This window comes from Canis lupus, chromosome 15, assembly GCF_003254725.2.
Source record: "Canis lupus dingo isolate Sandy chromosome 15, ASM325472v2, whole genome shotgun sequence".
In the NCBI taxonomy this organism is placed as follows: domain Eukaryota; kingdom Metazoa; phylum Chordata; class Mammalia; order Carnivora; family Canidae; genus Canis; species Canis lupus.
In genome coordinates, this window is record NC_064257.1 from 6,813,411 (window position 1) to 6,836,789 (window position 23,379).

General features: G+C 36.7%; 1 protein-coding gene across 8 annotated transcripts in view; it reads right to left on the reverse strand.

Moving 5' to 3' along the window:
- The window catches only part of ZMYM4 (zinc finger MYM-type containing 4), a 133,609-nt gene that overhangs the window by 72,563 nt on the left and 37,667 nt on the right, over positions 1-23,379 (reverse strand). For all 8 annotated transcript variants that reach the window (XM_025419965.3, XM_025419967.3, XM_035698768.2 and 5 more), the window contains one exon: positions 4,078-4,123. In XM_025419965.3, the coding sequence (XP_025275750.1) occupies positions 4,078-4,123 (46 nt within the window). The remainder of the gene's footprint in view (positions 1-4,077; positions 4,124-23,379) is intronic.

Here is a 23,379-nt window from a genome sequence, read left to right on the forward strand (position 1 = left end):
TCTCTCTTTCTCTCTCTGTGACTATCATAAATAAATAAAAATTAAAAAAAAAAAAAAAGAAAGAAAAGAAAAGACCAACAACCCAATAGCAACTGGGCAAGAGATTTAATTGAACAGGCATTTTGCCAAAGGAATAAGAAATGGATAATAAACATGAAAAAATTCAACTAAATTATTAATGAAGGAAATGCAAATTTTTAAAAAATATTGATTCCATGTTATATCCACCATACAGACAAAATTTTAAAGTCTGATAATATCAGTGTTTGCCAGATACACAGCAAACAAAACTAACCACAATGGTCTAAGTGTAAATAGATAAAACTACTCAGGAAAATAAATTTTGCATTTCAGGTAAAGTTGAGAATATACATAGCTTAGGCCTCAGCAATCATCTTCCCATATATACACTCTAGACCAAGAGTAGGTAAACTATGCCTACATACCAAATCCAGAAGCCAACTGTTTTTTGGCAGGGAGTTTTTTGGTACAACCTATGAGCTAAGAATGGTTTTCACATTTTTCAAATGGTTGGAGAAAAAAAAAAAAAAACATCAAAGGAAAAGCATTTCCTGACAATGAAAAAATTATGTGAAATTCAAAATTCAGTGTCCAGGGCAGCCCTGGTGGCACAGCGGTTTGGCGCCACCTGCAGCCTGGGGTGTGGTCCTGGAGACCCAGGATCGAGTCCCACATCGGGTTCCCTGCATGGAGCCTGCTTCTCCCTCTGCCTGTGTCTCTGCCTCTCTCTGTGAGTCTATGAATAAATAAATAAAATCTTTAAAAAAAAAACACACACACACAAAATTCAGTGTCCAAAGTTTTACTGGAAACACATTATTCCTTTACAAATACATCCACAAATGTAAAGTTGAATTGCTGCAATACAAACAGTATGACGTATGGCTACACTGAGACAGTTTATTGCAGTGGTGACAATGAGACCTGTAACATTTTCTGCTAGGCTCATGGAGCAGAATGAAAATATTCACGAGAGACACAGAAAGAGATGCAGAGACATAGGCAGAGGGAGAAGCAGGCTCCCTGAATCACGCCCTGAATCCAAGGCAGATGCTCAACCCCTGAGCCACCCAGGCGTCCCAAGACCTTTCAATATTAGAAACAATAGGGGATCCCTGGGTGGCTCAGCGGTTTAGCGCTGCCTTTGGCCCAGGGGAAGATCCTGGAGACCTGGGATCGATTCCCATATCAGGTTCTGGGCATGGAGCCTGCTTCTCCCTCTGCCTGTGTCTCTCTGCCTCTGTCTCTGTCTTTCATGAATGAATAAATAAATAAAACCTTAAAAAAAAAAAGAAAAGAAATAATAGCAATCAATGTACTTCCTACAATCTGACTTCTAGGGGCCCCAAAAAAGAAATTAGATCCCAAAGATTACAGATGGGGAATCTCTGAAGTATGTTCACGTTTGAGTGGAGGTCAAAGAAGCCCAACCAAAAGAACTAGACTGACGTGACAAATGTGGTTTGAACAAAAGTTCTTTTTTAAAAGGACTATTTTGGGACACCTGGGTGGCTCAAGTCAGTTAAGCATCTGCCTTTCAGCTCGGCTCATGATCTCGGGGTCCTGGGATGAAGCCCTGAGCAGGGAGCCTGTTTCTCCCTCGCCCTCTACCCTTCCCCCACTCATGTGTACTCTCTTGCTCTAATAATTAAATAAAATCTTTCAAAAAAAATTCTTTAAAAAGGCTATTTTAAAGGCAACTGGGTGGGGATGCCTGGGTGGCTCAATCAGTTAAGTGTCTCCCTTTGGCTCAGGGGTCAGGAGTCCCTTCATGATCCTCGGGTCCTAGGATCAAGCCCTGCATCAGGCTCAGTGCTGGGCTGGGAGCCTGCTTCTTCCTCTTCCTCTGCTACTCACCCTGCTTGTGCTCTTTCCTTCTCTCTCTCTCAAATAAATGAATAAAAATCTTTAAAATATATATATATTTCTTTCCTTAAAAAAAATAAAAGACAATAAATAAAGGCACCTGGGTGGCTCAGTCTTAAAACACTGAGATTAAAATAATCTTAAAATAATTAAGATGGGGGGCACAGGGATGGCTCAGTCAGTGAATCACCCAATTCTTGGTTTCTGCTGAGTTCATGATCTCTGGGTCCTGGGACTGAGCCCCATCTCGGGTCCTGCTTGAGGCTGCTGTCTTTCCCTCTCTCTCTGCTCCGCCCCCTGCTCACACAGGATCTCTTTCTCTCTCCCCCCTAAAATGCATAAATAAATTTTTAAAGATAGTAATTAAGATGCTAAATTTTAGGATATGTGTTTTGTACCAATTTAAAAAAAAAATAAAAACTATAAAGTATTTAATACATACATATCAGTGATAAATGGACAAGAGCTACATGCAACAGTACAAATCTCAGAAATATATAATTTTTACAAAGTAGCAACGTATACAGTATAATTCAAAAACAACACAAAGTCCATAAACAAAACTAAACAACATCTTGATTAATAATGTAAAGGAAATAAGCAAAATCCAGGATAATAGCTATTTGGAGAGAAGAACAAAATGGCATGATAATGTACATTCTTAAAAAGCTGGGTGATGAAGCCAAGGGTTTTTATTTTTAATATAGCTCACATGTCATAAATATTTATGTTTATTTAATATTTTACAAAAATATTTTCTAAGTACTACAAGAAACTAGGATAGCAAATATTCAAAAGATAAGGAAAACATTTTTAACCAACACTAAAAATCGTGATGGTAAAAAGATGACAATTTTTAATTTTTTTTTTAATTTATTTATGATAGTCACACAGAGAGAGAGAGAGAGAGAGAGAGAGAGAGAGAGAGGCAGAGACACAGGCAGAGGGAGAAGCAGGCTCCATGCACCGGGAGCCCGATGTGGGACTCGATCCCGGTTCTCCAGGATCGCGCCCTGGGCCAAAGGCAGGCGCCAAACCGCTGCACCACCCAGGGATCCCCTCAAAAAATATTAATAAACTAATTCCAAAAAAAAAAATAAATAAAAATAATAAATAAATAAATAAATAAAAATAAAAAACTAAAAAAAATTAAAAATAAAAAAATAAAAGTAATAAAAAATAAAAAAACTAAATTCCAAAGAGAAAAAAACAGCAGTCATAGATCCTAATGGAAGTTACCTTAAAGAAAAAAAAAAAAGAAATGTATATTCTCTTTGACTCTGTAACTCTAGATAACAAAATCCATCCTTCATAAGCACACAAACATCCTTTGATGATTCATCAGTTCTATTCTTAGACTTTATTCTAGAGAAAAGGATATACTCCCTCTGTCTACTTCAACAAGTAGACAAAAATGTATATAGGAATACATACTCAATATTGTTTGTAAATAATGAAAAACTGAAGATAAATACATATATAAAACAGGAAGTTGGTTAAATTATAATACAGCCATATAATAAAATACCAAGTAGCCATCAGAAAGGACGTAATAATTCAAAATCCATTGACACAGAAAGATGTATAAGCAGCTGAACGAAAAATGCAAGAACAGTACCCACATGATCCCTACAGACATACATCCCCATTCACCATATATAGATCTAGAATATTCACAGAAAAAAAGTCTGGAAAGATATATATTTAACTTTTAAAACTGGTATCTTCAGAGAACAGTAAAGACAAAGACTTTCATTTTCTGCTTTTTTCATTTTTGTATCGTAAAATTGAATGTATTACTTTTATAATCCTAAGAAACAAAGCTGGATTTTTTTTAGGAGAATTATGTAACACTGAAAGAATATACACAGAAAACTAAGAGACCCTTAAACAAAGTAGAAAGCTTTACCAAATGGTATGTCTAAACTTCTATATGATTCATACATAAAGTGTGGCAATATTTCAACATTAATAACTGAAAATAAAATATTTACTAAAAAAAACTAAAACTCTTACAAAATTAAGATTAACTTGCTAAAAATACCAACAGGGTGATGAGATCTAAACTGAATCAAATTGTACCATCACGTTAGTAAGCCCTAACCAAAAGCTGTTACAGATAAATGGAGACTCAATTATTATCTATCTAAAGACATGACTGGTTTTTTTTTTTTCTAAAGTGGTACTTACAGTTCTCTACAATTTCATCAAAAACTGCACCAGTTTTCTGCTCAAACTGAAAAAGCAAAAAAGGAAAAAGAAAAGTAACATTATTGTCAGATTCTATCATACCTTCTGGCATCTTTCCTCACTCCCCAAAAGCTGTAATTTTCAACCCAAAGCATACAAATTCACAACATAAAACACGGCCAAATAGAGTAAAATATAATTTAGAAAAAACAAAAGAAATCCTTATGTGAAAAATCCCAAACCAAAAACAAATACATGCCCTCATATAGTTTTTTTCATATAGCTTATTTTTAAATCACTTTTACGTCACAAGATAGATAGTTGTGTATATTTGTAACAGCCAACATTTATTGAGAACTTACTGATAACTATATAAAACTTCTAATAAAAATTAGATCAGCATCAAATAGGGTTTGCTCTTAGCCAGAAATCTGCTGTTCTAATGAAAGTTGGCATGCTATAGGGATAGTTCCTATTTCAATATGTTAGGGCCTAAGACAGAAGCAGGGCCAAGTCTGAGGTGATTTTGGATCTTTAAAACAGAGATGGAGGGGGTGGGGCTCAATCAATGGTGGAGCATGCAACTTGGATCTGTGGGTTGTGAGTTTGAGTCCCATGCTGGGTGTAGAGGATTTTTAAGACAGAATTTGATAATTAATTAATTAATTAAAATAAATAAGTAAATGAATAAATAAATAAATAAATAAATAAATAAATAAATAAATAAATAAATAAATAAAAAATAAAAAAAAACAGAGACTGGAGGGCCGGGGGGCGGGGAGGAGTGGAAGAGGGGAGAAGTAGAGCCAAGGCAACTCTACCCAGGAGCTAAAGACACTCACATGCTCCACTTTAGTCTATAAAAGTCTCATGTTGGCAAGTGTGAGCATTCCAGCCTCTTACTTTCCTACCGACTACTCATCAATGAGGCAAGAACATAAGGCTGCTTCTTGATACGTCTTGCCCACTAAAACCCAGAGTGTCTCCCCATTCAAGGCAGAAACTTAAAAGGAAAAAAGAACTACCCAGATATCTATGTAACTACAGAGGAAACACCATCGCTGGCTGTAGTAAATTAATAGTATCTGATATATATAAATGTAAAGAAACAATCAATGATCCCAGGTTTCTGAAATAAAATAACTACATGAAGGAGAAGGCTCAAGGTGAATAAACAGAATACTCCAGAAGAAAAAAAAAAAACAAAAAACAAATACTCCAGAAGGAAGCAATTAATTTACAGCAAGGAAACTTATAAAAAGTATTTTAAGTGGTATCTGAAATATCTAAGAGGCTACAGATACAAAAAACTAAAAACAACTGTGGAAAGGAGATGAGAGAATATTTGGAAATAGGAAAATGACTGCAAAATTTAAAATTTTATTGGAAATCCCAGTGATAAAGTTCTGTTTAAAAAAAAAAAAACAAACAAACAAAAACAGGGCAGCCTGGGTGGCTCAGCAGTTTAGCGCCACGTTCAGCCCCAGGGCCTGATCCCGGAGACCCGGGATCGAGTCCCACGTCAGGCTCCCTGCGTGCAGCCTGCTTCTCCCTCTGCCTGTGTCTTCTGCCTCTCTCTTTCTGTGTCTTTCATGAATAAATAAATAAAATCTCTAAAAAAAAAAAAAAAACATAAAACAAAGTAAAAGAGCTAGAAAAGATAGCCTATATGAAGACATGGAAAGACTGAAGCAGTAGGTTTAAGAACAATCTCAAAGTCTTCCCCAAAGGAGAGAACAATGGAAAACTGAAATAAAAAAAGAAAATTTTCCTAAACAAAAAATACAAATATTTGAGAGTGAATGAGCCCACCAAATACCGAAAAGGAGAAGAAAAAAAGACACATCTTGGTGAAATTTCAGAATTCCAAAAGAAAACAAAGGACAAATAAAAAGAATCATAGTGTAGATGATTTATAAACCACATTCAACATAACTGAACTCAACTATATAAACATGAAAAAGAAATAATAAAGGCCACTCCATTTATCAACCACCCAATAAGTTATGCTCCAGAATAAAAGAGAAATGGAACATGTGACTGCAAGCCAAAAAATGAATACTTGTCTGCACTGAGGGGGATCTAAGTGTTTAAATGTAAGGTACATTTTGTACAATACTGCGTCTGTACACTGCCTGTACAACCAAAGAGACTACAATCTTGCTCAATGATATAAGAAAAGATAAAACACAGTAGTGACATTTCCAATGGTGGCATGTCTATACTTTATGGGTAAGTTAAAGGGATTTTCTAAGGTAATTTGGATTATATACCATTTCATATTGTGAGCTGATTATAAAACCTAAGGGAGAATATATTGTGATTTAGTCTCCCAACTAAGACTGTTCTATAAGAAACAAGAATCAGGCTGATATCAGACTTGTCTGCAAGCTGGAACACAAAAGATCAATGATTTTCATGTTCTAAAAGGGGGAAAAAAAAAACTTAGAATTTAGACCACACCAATTTTATTATTATGAAAAGTATTTAACAAAATGGAAAGGAGATATATTAATTAAAGTTATAAAATAAAAAAATTATACTGGACACGAGAAATAGTAGCAACTATGACTTAGATTAAATGAAAAAACCTAGACGGGAGGAACATCAGAAGACACCTGTTTGAATGGCAAAAATTCTATGATTCAATTTTCTAATCTCTGGCTCAAAACAAAACCTTTGTTTTCTTACTTCCCCTTCTCTCCCTCCCAAACAGAAAACAAAAACAAAGACTAAAAATACAGCCACTGGGCAGACGGGGTGGCTCAGCGCTTTGCCTTCAGCCCAGGGCCTGATCCTGGAGACCAGGGATCAAGTCCCTCGTCAGGCTCCCTGCATGGAGCCTGATTCTCCCTCTGCCTATGTCTCTGTCTCTGCCTCTGTCTCTCTCTCTCTCTCTCTCTCTGTCTCTCATGAATAAATAAATAAAATCTTAAAAAAAAAAAAAATACTGCCACTGATGCCAAACAATTAACAAGTTTATTTACAATATCATCCACCAAGTTCCTTTTTTTTGACACTGGTAAACATTTCAAAACCATAATATGAACAAAATGGATTAGTGCCTGCTTAAAGCCGAAGGGAGGGGATCCCTGGGTGGCTTGGGGATCCCTGGGTGGCTCAGTGGTTTGGCGCCTGCCTTTGGCCCAGGGCGCGATCCTGGAGTCCCGGGATCGAGTCCCACGTCGGGCTCCCGGCATGGAGCCTGCTGCTTCTCTCTCTGCCTCTCTCTCTCTCTCTCTCTCTCTCTCTGTCTATGTCTATCATAAATGAATAAATAAAAAATCTTTAAAGCCGAAGGGAAAGACAAGAGGACTGCTGATAAGTAAGAATGTTTGTTTTCTTTTTTTTCTTTTTAATTGAAGTAGAGTTGACACACATTGTTATATTAATTTCAGGTATACAACATGATGATTCAACAACTTTATATGTTATACATTATGCTATACTCACCAGAATTGTAGTTACCACGTATCACTAATATGACACTATTACACTACTATTCACTATATTCCCTATGCTATACCTTTCATCCCCATGACTTACTCATTTCATTACTGAAATTCTGCACCTCTCATTCCCCTTGACTACTTTTTGCTAACCACCACCCCCTCTGACAACCACCAGTTTTTTCTTTGTATTTATGGGTCTGGTTCTCCTTTTTTGTTTGTTCATTTGTTTTAGGAGATTCCAAATACAAGTGAAATCATATGGTTTCTTTCTTTCTCTGACTTATGTCATTTAGCATAATACTCTCTAGGTCCAACCATGTTGTCACAAAGGGCAAGATCTCATTCTTTTCTATGGCTGAATAATATTCCACTGTGTATATATACCTTTTTTTTTTTCTCTTTCCTTTTTACACTACATTTTATTTCTCCATTCACCTATCGTTGGGACATTAAGGTTGATCCATATTGGCTAGTGTAAATAATGCTGCAATAAACAAGGGTGCATATTATATCTTCTCAAATTACGGTTTCAGAATTTAAATTTAAAAAAATAATTAAGTAGAGAAGATATAAAAAAATTAATGTTTTCATTTTCCCTGGGTAAAGACTAAGTAGTGGAATTACTGGATCACATGGTATTTCTGTATTTAATTTTTTGAGGTACCTCTACACTGCTTTCCCATGGCTGTATCAATTTACATTCCCAATAGTGCACAAGGGTTCCTTTTTTTCCACATGCTCACCAGTGCTTATTTATTGTGCTCTTTACTTCAGCCATTCGGACAGATGTAAGGTGATATCTCATTGTGATCCTGATTTCTATTTCCCTGATGATTAGTGATGTGGTGATCTTTCATTGGTCTGGTTAGCCAAGTTTGTATGTTTTCTTTTTCTTTTCTTTTTTTTTCTTTTTTTTTTTATTTATGATAGTCACAGAGAGAGAAAGAGAGGCAGAGACACAGGCAGAGGGAGAAGCAGGCTCCATGCACCGGGAGCCCGACGTGGGATTCGATCCCGGGTCTCCAGGATCGTGCCCTGGGCCAAAGGCAGGCGCCAAACCGCTGCGCCACCCAGGGATCCCCAAGTTTGTATGTTTTCTTTGGAAAAATGTATGTTCAGGTCCTCCATTTTTTCATCAAATTATTTGGTTCTTTTTCATGTTGTTGTATAAGTTCATTATATATTTGAGATACTAACCATTTATCAGGTTTATCATTTGCAAATATGTTCTCCCATTCACTAGGTTGCCTTCTCATTTTATTGGTTTGTGCAAAAAGCTTTTTAGTTTGGTGTATTTTATTTTGCTTTTGTTTCCCTTGCCTGAAGAGACACATCTAGAAAAAATGCTAAGGATGAAGTTGAAGAAATTACGGTTTATATTTTCTTCTAGGAGTTTTATGATTTCAGGTCTCACATTTAGGTCTTTAATGTGTTTTGAGTTTATTTTTGTGTATGGTATAAGAAAGTAGGGCAGCTCCAGTGGCGCAGTGGTTTAGCGCTGCCTGCAGCCTGGGGCGTGATCCTGGAGACCCAGGATCGAGTCCCGAGTCCCGAGTCCCGAGTCCCGCGTCGGGCTCTCTGCATGGGGCCTGCTTGTGTCTCTGCCTCTCTCTCTCTCTCTCTCTCTCTCTGTCTCTATGAATAAATAAATAATCTTTAAAAAAAAAAAAAAAAAGAAAGAAAGTAGCCCAGTTTCATTTTTATGCATGTAGCTATCCACTTTTCTTTTCTTTTTTTTTAATTTTTATTTATTCATGATAGGGACACAGTGATAGAGAGAGAGGCAGAGACACAGGCAGAGGGAAAAGCAGGCTCCACGCACTGGGAGCCCGACGTGGGATTCGATCCCGGATCTCCAGGATCGCGCCCTGGGCCAAAGGCAGGCGCCAAACTGCTGCGCCACCCAGGGATCCCAGCTATCCACTTTTCCTACCACTTACTGAATAGATTGTTTTTCCCCATTCTTACGTCCTTTGTCATATATTAACTGACCATATAACCATGGGCTTATTTCTGGGCTCTCTATTCTGCTCCACTGATCTACGTGTCTATTTCTGTACCAGCACTGTACTTTCTTATTATGGCTTTGTAGTAGATCTGGGTACAGGGCTCCTTTCTCGGTTGATAAAAATGTTCTAAAATGGATTATCATTGCACAACTCAGAAAATATTAAAAACTACTGAATTGTATGACTGTTCAACAATGTGCAAGCAGGTAACACTAACAATGCTCTCAGTTAAATGACAAGTAAGACTCCAGAACACCTGTTTGGTCTATAATCCCACCAACTGAGTGACAAAAATTTATAAGTAACACTCAGTTTTGTGATAATATAATGTTTTACTAAACATGTTTTGAATTTGTCCAACCTGTACATTTATAATTAAGAAATTAGATAAGCAGTTATAAATTTAGCTTTAAAATTAATGTCCAGTAGTCACCCCTCAAGTTTAACTGAATTTAAAAGCCAACCCACTTCAATTTTTAAGAGTCTGTAATAACTATTGTGTATATGCAAGGATTTTCTCAATACTATGAAACCAAAAGTAAAAATTTTGAAAAATAAACAAGTATGGATGCTGATTTAAGACAAAACATACCATTCATTTTTAGTTGTCAAAATAGTCTCCTGGGTTCTACCCATGAACTTCAAAACATGTAACTGTTACATATATAAACTTATAAATGTTTTAACTTTAAGAAATATGACAGCACATTAGTTAAAAGCATGGGCTCCAGTCTCAAATCACCTGAGTTTGAATCAAACTCTCGTCACTTAACAGCTATGCAACTTTTAGCCTTAAGTTTCCTCATCCATAACATATAGAAATAATGATACCAACTTCTCAGAATTATTAGATGATAAATGAAAAGCACTAAGCACGGTGCTTAGCAAACTATAAATCCACAATAAATGCAAGCTATTATTATCACACTACTAAAAGATATCTTCCCCTGCTTTAAAAATCAGGGTTCACTACAACATTTGTAAAAACTTATCCACTGCTTAAAATAAAAGGAAGCTCCAGGGAAATGACTCAGACCCCTATATTCCAAAAATTAAGTACTGGGGATAAAGTACATTTTTAGTTATTAAACAAAATATTCATGTTTCCTAACCCTGGAAGGAGGGAAAAAAATCCAAATATACTGTGAGTTGGTAAGCATTACCACCCACACCAACCTGAAAAGAAAAAAAAAAAATCACAATTAGAAATTTATTGGATCATGGATCAATATTATTTTTTGAATGGTTTATTTATTTGAGAACGAAAATGCGCACACGAGTGTGCATTTAGTGGGGAAGGGGTAGAGGGAGAGGAAGAAAGAAACCCAAGCGGACACCATGCTGAAAACAGGGACTAACATGGGGCTTGATTTCAGGATCCAAAGGTCACGACTTGAGTTGAAACCGATATTCAGATGCTTAACTGACTGCTCCACTTTTAAAGTTATTTTCTTCTATCCTTCATACAAACATAATTGATAGAACGACTGATACCATAAACATTATTCTCAAACTTATTTTAATATTTGTAACATTTTGAGAGTTTATATAAACTTATTCAGTGACATCTAAAGAATAGACCAATACTCTAAAATTGTTTGGGGAACTGAAGTGGGGTTTTTCAATAATTAAGTAGATGCTGTAAACTGTCAAATGTGCTTCATTTTCGTCCTCTTTAAAACTTAATCTTTTCACAAGTGGTCCCTTTTTCATTTTAGTAGCAGCCAACACACAGAAGTCAAACAAGAACTCTCAAAATTAGGAGTTCTCCCCATTCCCTTCAACTGATCAACAGTAAGAACCTTCATTTTTATTTCTAAAACATCTTAAGGGTTTCATATAAATCTCTACCAGGATGAGCTATAACCTATACAAGAGGTCAGGAATTGTTTCTTAATTTAAAATCTGAAAAAAATTAAATTAAATTAAAATTAAATTAAATTAAATCTGAAGGATGACAAAGAATTAAAACAGGTGAAAAAGTGGAAGAAAAGATTCAAGGGAACAAACAACAAATATAAAGGTTCTTAGCAGAAGCAAGAATAGAAAATTCAAGAAACAGAAAGGCTAGGTGAACTAGAATTCTGAGAGTAAAGCAGGCCTGACTGTAAGATAAAGCTAATGATAACTCAAGGGCCAAACCCACAAGACCTTCTTCACAGGTGGGGTGACCACATATTCCAGTTAGCTGAAAACACATCTGTTTATACCTATCATACCCATGTGATTGTTAACGTGTTCCCTTTCACTCAAAACTGTTTCTCAGTCTGGCCACCCTATTAGTCATGTTTAGAGAACGGACTTTACCCTAAGAAAAAACACTGAAAGAGATGTCACAAACCATTCGCCTGGCTGTGGAGTAAAAGTCATTTCTCACTCCTACCTGGAGTTGTAATCATACCATTCTCCTATTGAGTTCTCCCTACAGTAACAATGACACTTCTTCAAAGTGAAGCTCTTCAGGAAGGCCTTGCCTGATAATCCATTTAAAATGCGTGACTCCAAAAAAAAATAAAATAAAATAAAATGCGTGACTCCTTCTCTATAGCACTTACATTTAATTTCATTTATAGTCACTTGTGGCACATTTAATTTATGCATATGTCAGTAGTACTTTCCAGATAAATCGTTTTTCATCCTGGGATACCAAGAGGCCCTAACGTATTGTATTGTGTTGTTGTAATGCGTTAGCTCTATTAACGAAATACTGTAATTTTGCGTTTCTCAATATTCGTTATGCAAAATCTGCAAGATACATTCAGAAAGACTTCTGTGATCAAATAAATAAGGGAAATACAAATCTCCTTTTTCAGTGATTACCATCAGCATCAGAGGTTTGTATGTTTCTACACATTTTAACACAGGGTCATTTTTAAATTGACAAATATACTCCAAAATAATTACTTAGGTTTTATGTAATCTTGCCATTTGGGTGCCTGGGTGTCTCAGTCAGTTAAGCATCTGACTCCTAATTTCAACTCCTAATCTGACTCCTGATTTCAACTCAGGTCATGATCTCAAGGTCAAAAGATCGAGCCCCATGTCCGGCTCTGCACTGGGTAGGGAGCCTGCTTAAGATTCTCTCCTCTTGGGATGCCTGGGTGGCTCAGCAGTTGAGCGTCTGCTTTCAGTTCAGGGCATGATCTCGAGGTCCCGGGATCGAGTCCCACATCAGGCTTCCCGCAGGGAGCCTGTTTATATCCTTCTGCCGATGTCTCTCTCTCTCTGTGTCTCTTACGAATAAATAAAGAAAATCTTTAAAAAAGAAAAAAAGAAAAGAAAGAAAAGAAAAGAAAAGGAACGGAAAGGAAAGAAAAGAAAGAAAAACTTCCTGGAGTCATAAAAAAAGAGAAAAAAGATTCTCTTCTCTCTCTCTCTCCCTTTACCCCTTCCTGGTTCTCTCTCAAGTAAACAAATCTTTAAAAAAATAATAATAATAATCTTGCAATTTGACCATCTGTGTTTTCACACCTATTGTATAAGTAAGGACTTTTCCACTTGATAGTTTAACAAATACATAAAAACAATTTAATTATTTAACATGCTGAAGAAGAGTATTTCTCTCAAATTATCAGCTGAATTTATTTTTAAAGATTTTATTTATTTATTCATGAGAGACACACACACACACAGAGAGGCAGAGACACAGGCAGAGGGAGAAGCAGGCTCCATGCAGGGAGCCTGACGTGGGACTCGATCCCAGGTCTCCAGGATCACACCCTGGACTGAAGGCGGCGCTAAACCACTGAACCACCGGGGCTTCCCATCAGCTGAATTTAATAAGGAAATACTAAAGATAGTAAATACTTGTTTCCTAATACTCCCTTCTAAACCTCTTCTTTCACTAGTGAGCCATAGAGCAATCTTCCCATAAAATATAAATGTTATGAGAATTGTTCTCAACTCAAATTTCAGGTGTCCATTAATAGTCAATTGAAATTGGGAAGGCGGGGATCCCTGGGTGGCGCAGCAGTTTAGCGCCTGCCTTTGGCCCAGGGCGCGATCCTGGAGACCCGGGATCAAATCCCACGTCGGGCTCCCAGTGCATGGAGCCTGCTTCTCCCTCTGCCTGGGTCTCTGCCTCTCTCTCTCTCTCTGTGTGACTATCATAAATAAATAAATAATTTAAAAAAAAAAAAAGAAATTGGGAAGGCAAGATCAAGTATTTACCATTTAATTACCATTCGAGTGATGATGTTATCACTATTATACCTTGTTCTGAAAGCACTAAGTCAATGCAGTATGAAAAAAGAAATATAAAATGTAAAACATTAAAAAGCAAAGTTATTCTTTACAGCTAATATGTCTGTCTACTTGAAAAGCATAACATTGTAAACAAAGTTTTAGGAATTAGAATATAATAAAATAGCTTTTTTTAGAGATTTATGTATTTGAGAGAGAAAGCACATGCACACACAAACACACAAGTAGGAGGAGGGCAGAGGGAGAAAGAGAATCCATAAACAGACTCTCCACTGAGCACGGAGCCCGATGCAGGGTTTCATACCAGGATCCTGAGATCATGACCTGTGCCAAAACCAAGAGTCAGTTGCTAACTGAGCCACCCAGGTGCTTCTCAACACAGTAACTCTTTACAAAACTTAGCATTCAAGAAATCAGTAACATTCCTATGAAACAAATAACTAGTTAAAATATAATGGGGGGGATCCCTGGGTGGCGCAGCGGTTTGGCGCCTGCCTTTGGCCCAGGGCGCGATCCTGGAGACCCGGGATCGAATCCCACATCAGGCTCCCGGTGCATGGAGCCTGCTTCTCCCTCTGCCTATGTCTCTGCCTCTCTCTCTCTCTCTGTGACTATCATAAATAAATAAAAATTAAAAAAAAAAAAAAATTAAAACAAATAAATAAATAAATAAATAAATAATCTTTAAAAAAAAAAAATATAATGGGGAAAAAAAGGATCCAATTTACAATAACAACTACATATAAAATATTCTGAAAATAAAATTAAAAAACTAAAATTAAGAAATATATAAAATAAGAACTTATAAAATTTTTCAAAAAAAATAAATAAAAATTTTCAGACAAAAAAAAATAAAATTTTTCAGACAGTAAACAGGTGATATACCATTTTTACAAAAGAAAAAATATGATGAAAAATATAATTTCCTTACAAAAGAGGGAAGGTGGAGTGAGAGGTAACTAGACAAAAACAATTACAAAGGACATCTAGAAAAATAAAGGTAAAAAAGAGTATCAAATATTGAATTATAATATTATGAGAAAAATATGCCCTACCAAATATCAGAAGTACAATAACTAAAGTTATGTGCTACTGGTATGACAATATACAGATTAATGAAACAATAGAAAACACAAGAGTCCAACATATACTTAAGAACTATAATATGACTAGCAACCACTTAAGATGAGAAAATTTGGATCATCTCACACTTTACACGGAAACAAATTCCAAATAGAGTAAAAACAAATTGAAAAAACAAAAACACTAGAAGATAGGAAAGTCTTCCCACCTCAGGCTCCCTGCAGGGAGCCTGCTTCTCCCTCTGCCTGTGTCTCTGCCTCTCTGTCTCTCATGAATAAATAAAATAAAATCTTAAAAAAAAAAAAAAGCTTAATGAACTTGATCACATTAAAAGCAGAAACTGAACAACCTAGGGTAAAAGTAATCTATTAATAACAGTAAATGTCAATATCCTACTTATAAGGCAGTCTTAGAATCCATTAAAGAGAAGAAAGAAAAAAAAAAAGAATCCATTAAAGAGTAGCAACGCAGCTCTTTCCACCATCTTCCCATGACGCCATAATGCTACACATGAATGTCCTGGCAGATGATCTCAAGTGAATTAACAACAATGGTGAAAAAAGAAGCACCTGTGTGGCTCAGCTGGTTAAGCGTCTGACTCCTGATTTCAGCTCAGGTCATGATCTCAGGGTCGTAATATCAAGCATCCTGTCAGGCTCCACACAGGCCAAGGGACCTGCTCAAGATTCTTTTCCTCTACCCACCCTACCCCCACTTGGGCACATATGTGTGATCTTTCTCTTAAAACAATAAAACACACACACACACACACAAAGCAATGCTGAAAAAAAGAGACAAACACCAGGTTCTTATTAGGCCATACTCTAAAGTCCTCAACTGGTTTATAACTATGAGGATGAAGCTGGTTACACTGGCAAATCTGAAATAACTGATGATCACAGAGCTGGGAAAATTGTTGTGAATCTCAGGTTTAAAAAGGTATAGAGTGGGATCCCTGGGTGGCGCAGCGGTTTGGCGCCTGCCTTTGGCCCAGGGCGCGATCCTGGAGACCCAGGATCGAATCCCACGTCGGGCTCCCGGTGCGTGGAGCCTGCTTCTCCCTCTGCCTGTGTCTCTGCCTCTCTCTCTTTCTCTCTGTGTGACTATCATAAATAAATAAAAATAAAAAAAAAAGGTATAGAGTGATCAGCCCCAGATATGATGTGTAACTCAAAGATCTAGAAAAATAGAATAATCTGCTCCTGTCCCATCAGTTTGGTTTCATTCTACTGACACTTCAGACAGCATCATGGACCAAAGAGAAGATGAAAATACACAGGAGGGAAATCCTGGGATTCTTTTTCTTGGAATATAATGCATGCCTGTAAATAAAATGCCTCGATGAAAAAAAATAGCATCCCAGTAAAAAATGACTGAAGAGAAGAAATAAGCACAAAACATTCAATCTCACCTTAAGTCAAAATTAAAATGAGATACTATTTTCTCTCAGACTAGCAAAAATACAAAGTATAGACAGAGATAAAAATTCTCTGGGCAGCCCAATAAGCTAAGCTAAGCGCTAAGCTCAGCAATTTAGCGCCACCTTCAGCCCAGGGAGTGATCCTGGAGACGGGATGGAGTCCCATGTCGGGCTCTCTGCATGGAGCCTGCTTCTCCCTCTGCTGTGTCTCTACCTCTCTCTCTCTCTCATGAATAAACAAATAAAACTTAAAAAAAATTCCCCTCTTAACTTTTTTTAAACCTAAATACATTTAGAAAATTCCTCATTAAAAAAAAAAAAAAAGAAAGAAAATTCCTCATTAAACAGAGGTCTAATTCACTCTTTTTAGGTGGCCACATAATCTTTTATTGTATTATACTAATGGACATTTAGGTTGCTTCCAGCCTGTTTTTCAATGCAGTATTATTTATTTACAGTTGTCATACTTGTACATATAAACTGGCTTTACATATGTTAATGTATATATGTTTGTGTGTGTGTGTGTGTGATTTTGACATAAAATCAATTCCTAGAAGTGGAATCATGAGGTTAAAGGGCATAGGCAAGGAAGCTGTTTCCTACCATAGGTCCTATTCCCATGCTTTAATAGAAACACCTTTTTGCACAGAAAAAAAAGAAGGGGGGCACAGGTGAATATAAATTTTTGAAAGATGTTACTAAATTACCCATCAAAGCCTTCCACCAAGAAATATAGATACTGGGGCGGGGGGGGGGGGGGGGGGGGGCTCTGTTTCTTAAGTCCTTCTCCACAACTTGGCAAGTTGTTTTTTTCATCTTCCTCAATTTGGTAGGAAAAAATGTTGCCTCATTGCCTAAACTTGCATTTTGTTATTTTCCATTTAATTATTTCCATTTTCAGGGATCCCTGGGTGGCGCAGCGGTTTGGCGCCTGCCTTTGGCCCAGGGCGCGATCCTGGAGACCCGGGATCGAATCCCACATCAGGCTCCCAGTGCGTGGAGCCTGCTTCTCCCTCTGTTTCTCTGCCTCTCTCTCTCTGTGACTATCATAAATAAATAAAAAAAAAATTAAAAAAAAAATTATTTCCATTTTCATTTTTTAAATTTTGAATAAGAATCTTTCTGAATAGTTATTAACCATCTGTGGTTCTTCTTTCTATCCACTGCCTGATTATAGAATTTTTTTTTTAGATCTCAAGATAGAGGTTCCCAAACCATTATAACTAATGGTTAACACTTAGCAGGAACCTCATTCTGTGCCTGGCACTTTTTTCCAAGCAGTTTACATGATTTAATTCAATTTAGCCTCCCCAAAATCTCATCAAGTACTGCTAGCATCTCTATTTTATAGATGAACAAATGCAGTTCTAAGAGTTTAAGGGAACATACAAACATACATACACAAAGAGCTCTGAAAAAGGCCTCCAGAAGAAAGTCCAAACATCTGACTCTCTAAAATCTGGCCCTAACTTCTGCTCTTGCTTTGTGTTTTCCTGCCTTCATATTTCCATTGCATCCCCATCCCCAAAGCAAATGCTCTAGTTATTACAAATGACCAGTAGATTACCCAATCTTTCACGCCTCTGAATCATTATGCACAGTGCTTCAGCTTTTCCAGTCATATTTCAATAGTAAGCACCTATTCAGTTTTCATAACTGAAGTTACAACTCTTAAATGATGCCATAATCTCACACAATGCACATATACTCACTTTCTGAACAAGATAGAGTTCACAACTCTCTTTCCTAGCACTACTACAGCAGATCTGCCTGTGACACCAACTATAAAAAATTTACTCTAGTTGGGGATGCTATAACCAATCAAGTACCCATACACATTTTGAAGCTGTATCATGAAGTGTCCCATCCTTGTTGTAGATCAATCTGCTGACAAATAACAAACCGAGAGTTTTAACTCCATTGAGGAGACTATCTAAAATAGAACACATTTTCAAAAATACTATTTTAATACAAAAGCCTGTAGAATTATACAAAAATTATAAATAATGTACTTTCCTTTAACCTAAATTAAATCAAGATTCTATACAGAATTAGATTCCACATTTCTCAAAGAAGGAAGCAGGTTAAAGTATATCCCAGTCTAGAGAGATTTTTTTTGTTTGATAGTATCAGCCTTGCACCTACAACAATGCCTGGTGTAAAACAAAACCTCAATAAACATTTGCTGAATAAAAGAATTATTTTTATCAGTTAATAAGTAATTTAAAGTTATTTTATAATAAACACTTAAACATCCAAAGAGTACTTTAAAAATTACAAGAATGGGGCGCCTTGGTGGCTCAGCCAGTTGAACAGCCAACTCTCGGTTTCAGCTCAGGTCGTGATCTCAGTCCTTGGATCTAGCCCACATCAGGCTCTGCTCACAGCACAGAGTCAGCTTGTCCCTCTCCCTCCCCCTGTGTGCACACACACAGTCACTCTCTCTCGCAATAAGATGTTCAAAAAAATAAACATTACAAGAAACTCAGAAATTAGGCAGAAGCTTCAAATGCTTAATCATGCCTGCAACAGATCACTCAAAGTTAAATGTCCAATTTCCTTCCTTCAACCCCAAATGGTAATGCTGGTCTTTCCTATTGTATTCCAATTCAAATATCCCTTACTTATGCTTTGAAATTTGTTCATATCAATGAACTTTATAATCATTTTATCAAGTTAGAAAATGTAACAAATTTGTTACGGGAAAAAAGCATTACTTAAAAGCAGTACTCACTTTGAAAGACCTTGCAGGCTGAAAGTGAGCAATCTTATTAATCAAAGGGAAAAAAAGTCACAATTGTTCTGTGAACTTTAAAATTTGTCATGACCTTTTAAAACATTTAAGACTTATACTGATTATAAATACACAGGGAAGTACTGTGTGGCTGATATTTACTATTTTATAACTTAAAACAGAAGAAACATTGAAAATCAGTGTTCTTTTTCTTTCTAAAAATTCGTACCATGAGTAGGCAGTTCTTGCCTTCTCATTTTCCTAATGTAACTTATGACACAGAATAATCCTATTTTCTATGCTTTGGCAAACTGCCTTTAATCTGTTCGAAGTTTGGTTCAGCTTCCAACACTTTACCCTTTGTCCTTTCAATGCTGTCAAATATTTCCAAGAGTTTCTTTAATATGGAATTTTTGCTGGAGTCACTTCCTCTGGGATACCTTCATCCTTTCTATTACAATGACTTTCCTCATTGATGTTGATAAATTAACCTTTACTAAGTTCCTCAGGCTTCATATGTATACTGTTCCCTAATTCTGTAAAATGAAGCAACTGAATTAATTTCAAGTTCAGAAATATATTGAACTCGGTCATTAGAAATCTATTAGATTATATTATTATTATTATTATTATTATTCTTGATTTCAGCTCAGGTCATGATCTCAGGATTGTGAGATCAAGCCCCAACATGGGTTCCATGCTGGGTATGGAGCCTGCTTAGGATTCCCTCTCTCCCTCTGACCCTCCACACCTCTCTTTAAAAAGAAAAAAAGAAAGCATTAATTAGGAGTGCCTGGCTCCGACAGTCAGTAGAGCATGCAACTCCTAATCTCAGGGTCGTGACTTCAAGCCCCATGCTGAGTGCAGAACTTACTTTTAAAAAATCAAAATTAAATTGAAAATAAGTAAAATAGCTTAAAAAAAAAAAAAAAGACATGTGGGCAGCCCAGGTGGCCCAGCAGTTTAGCACCACCTTCAGCCCAGGGCGTGATCCTGGAGACCTGGGGTCGAGTCCTGCATCCAGCTCGCTGCATGGAACCTGCTTCTCCCTCTACCTGTGTCTCTGCCTCTGTGTGTGTGTGTCTCTCATGAATAAATAAAATCTTTACCAATAAATTTTTTTTTATTTTTATTTATTTATGATAGTCACACAGAGAGAGAGAGAGGCAGAGACATAGGCAGAGGGAGAAGCAGGCTCCATGCACCGGGAGCCCGACGTGGGATTCGATCCCAGGTCTCCAGGATGGCGCCCGGGGCCAAAGGCAGGCGCCAAACCGCTGCGCCACCCAGGGATCCCCCAATAAAAGGTATTATAAAAGATTCGCACTTATCAATAAATGGTGGTGGGAAAAATGGACAACTACATGCAAAAGAATTAAACTGGATCACTATTTTATAACCATAAAGAAAAAAAATTCAAAATGCATTAAAGACTTGAATGGAAGACCTAAAACCATGAAACTACTAGAAGAAAAATAGTAAGCTCTTTGACATCAGTCTCAGTAATATTTTTTTTCGGATCAGTTTCCTTAGGCAGAGGCAACAAAAGCTAAAATAAATGGATACACATCACACTAAAACACTTTTGCAAAGCAAAGGAAACCAACAAAATGAAAAGGCAACCTAACAACAAATGGGAGAAGATGTTTGCAAATCCTACATCTGATAAAGGGTTATTATCTAAAATATATATAGGTCTGGGCACCCGGGTGGCTCAGTTAAGCATATGCCTTTGGCTCAGGTCATGATCTCGGGGACCAGGAATCAACCCCACATCAGGCTTTCTGCTTACCAGGGGAGTCTGCTTCTCCCTCTGCACCTCCTCCCACTTATGCCCCCCCCAAAATAAATGAATAAAATCCTTAAAAATAAATATATGTCTTACATAACCTAATATGACAAAAGAAAAAATCAAATTAAAAAATTGGCAGAAGACACGGATAGACATTTTTTGAAAAAACACAGCTGGCCAATAGGCACATGAAAACATGATCAATACCACCAATCATCAAGGAAAGGCAAATCCAAACCACAATATATCATCTCATATCTGTTAGATTTGTTATTATCAAAAATACAGAAAATAACAAGTGTTGGCAAGGACACAGAGAAAAAGTAACCATTGTATGTTTTGTTTTATTTTTTTTACAATTGTACATTTTAAGTAGAAATTTAAATTGGAGGGGAAAAAAGAAACATAAATTGAAAAAAAAACGTTATGGGATCCCTGGGTGGCGCAGCGGTTTGGCGCCTGCCTTTGGCCCAGGGCTAGATCCTGGAGACCCAGGATCGAATCCCACGTCAGGCTCCCGGTGCATGGAGCCTGCTTCTCCCTCTGCCTATGTCTCTGCCTCTCTCTCTCCCTGTGTGACTATCATAAATAAATAAAAATTAAAAAAAAAAAAAAAAAGAAAAGAAAAAAAACGTTATGAAAAAAAAGTACTGGGGCTCTTACAAAAACACAAATTCAAAAGGATACATACACCCCTATGTTTACTGCAGCATTATTTACAATAACCAAATTATGGAGGCAACTTAAGCATCCATCAATAGATGAATAAATAAGATGTGGTATATATATCAATGAAATATTATCCAGCCATAAAAAAGAATGAAATCTTGCCATTTGCAACAACATAAATGGGTCTAGAGAGTATAATGCTAAGCAAAATAAGCTAGTCAGAGAAAGACAAATAGACAAATACTAAATATTTCACTGGTAAGTGGAATTTAAGAAACAAAACATTTTTAAAAAGGGGGGTGAGAGAAGCCAAAAAACAGACTTTAGCTACAGAGAACAAATAGATGGTTACCAGAGGGGAAGTGGGTGGAGGAGGAGTGAAATACGAAAACAGGATTAAGAGTACACTTAATTTGATAAGCACTAACATATGGAATCGTTGAATCACTATATTGTATTTCTGAAATGAACATAACACTGTATGTTAACTACACTGTAATTAAATTTTAAATAAAGTATGGAGGTTCCTCAAAAAATTCAAAGTAGAAATACCATATCATCCAGCAATTCTGAGTATTTACGCAAAAAAAACAAGAATACAACTCCAAAGAAATAATATGCATGCCTATGTTCATTGCAGCATTATTTACAATAGCCAAGACATGGAAGCAACCTAAATGTCCTTCAACAGATGAATGGGTAAAGAAGTTTGTATGTGGGATCCCTGGGTGGCACAGCGGTTTGGCACCTGCCTTTGGCCCAGGGCGCGATCCTGGAGACCCTGGATCGAATCCCACATCGGGCTCCCGGTGCATGGAGCCTGCTTCTCCCTCTGCCTGTGTCTCTGCCTCTCTCTCTCTCTCTGTGTGTGACTATCATAAATAAATAAAAATTAAAAAAAAAAAAAAGTTTGTGTGTGTATGAATACATTATACCATTATACACACACACATATATTCACTGTAGTATTACCCAGTCATAAAAAGAATGAAATTTTGGGGTGCCTGCATGGCTCAATCAGCTAAGAGTCCAGTCCAACTCTTGATTTCAGCTGAGGTCATGATCCCAGGATCAGAAGACAGAGCCTTATACTGGGCTCCCTCAGCACTCAGGGTGGCGTCTACTTGAGATTCTTTCCCCCTTCCTCTCTCTCCCCACTTTCAGGCTCACTCTCTCTCCCTAAAATAAACCGATCGATCGATCGATGATCAATCTTTAACAAAAAAAAAAAAAAAAGAATGAAATCTTGCCATTTGTCATAACATGGATGGACCTAGAGGGTATCACACTAAGTGAATTAAGTCAGACAGAAAAAGACAAATACTTCGTGATATGGAATATAAAAGTCAAGACAAAACAGAAACAACCTCACAGATATAGGAAACTGTTGGTTACTGGAGGGGGTAGGGGCCTGAAGGTAGGCAAAATACCTGAAGAAGATTAAAAGGTACAAACTTCTGTGGAAAAAAAATAAATAAAAGAGAAAATTCAAAGACTGAATCACTTGAGTGTCAAATTTACATTATATATTTTAATAGAATTTATTTGGATAGCTATAAAAACCTAATAAAAATAAAAGACAAGGGATAAATAAATAAATAAATAAATAAATAAATAAATAAATAAATAACAAGGGATGCCTGAGTGGCTCAGTGACTGAGTGTCTGCCTTTGGCTCAGGACGTGATCCCAGGCCCAGGATCAAGTCCCACGTCAGGCTCCCTGTGAGGAGCCTGCTTCTCCCTCTGCCTGTGTCTCTGTCTCTCTCTCTGTGTCTGTCATGAATAAATAAATAAAATCTTTAAAAAAAAATAAAATAGAATAAAAGAATAAAAGTCAAAACTTATCACCAAATACAGAGTATAGATTTTTAGTCACTGCTGTGAAATTTCAAACAAAATCAAATTCAAAGGTGAAAAGCTATCACCTTAAAATGATTTC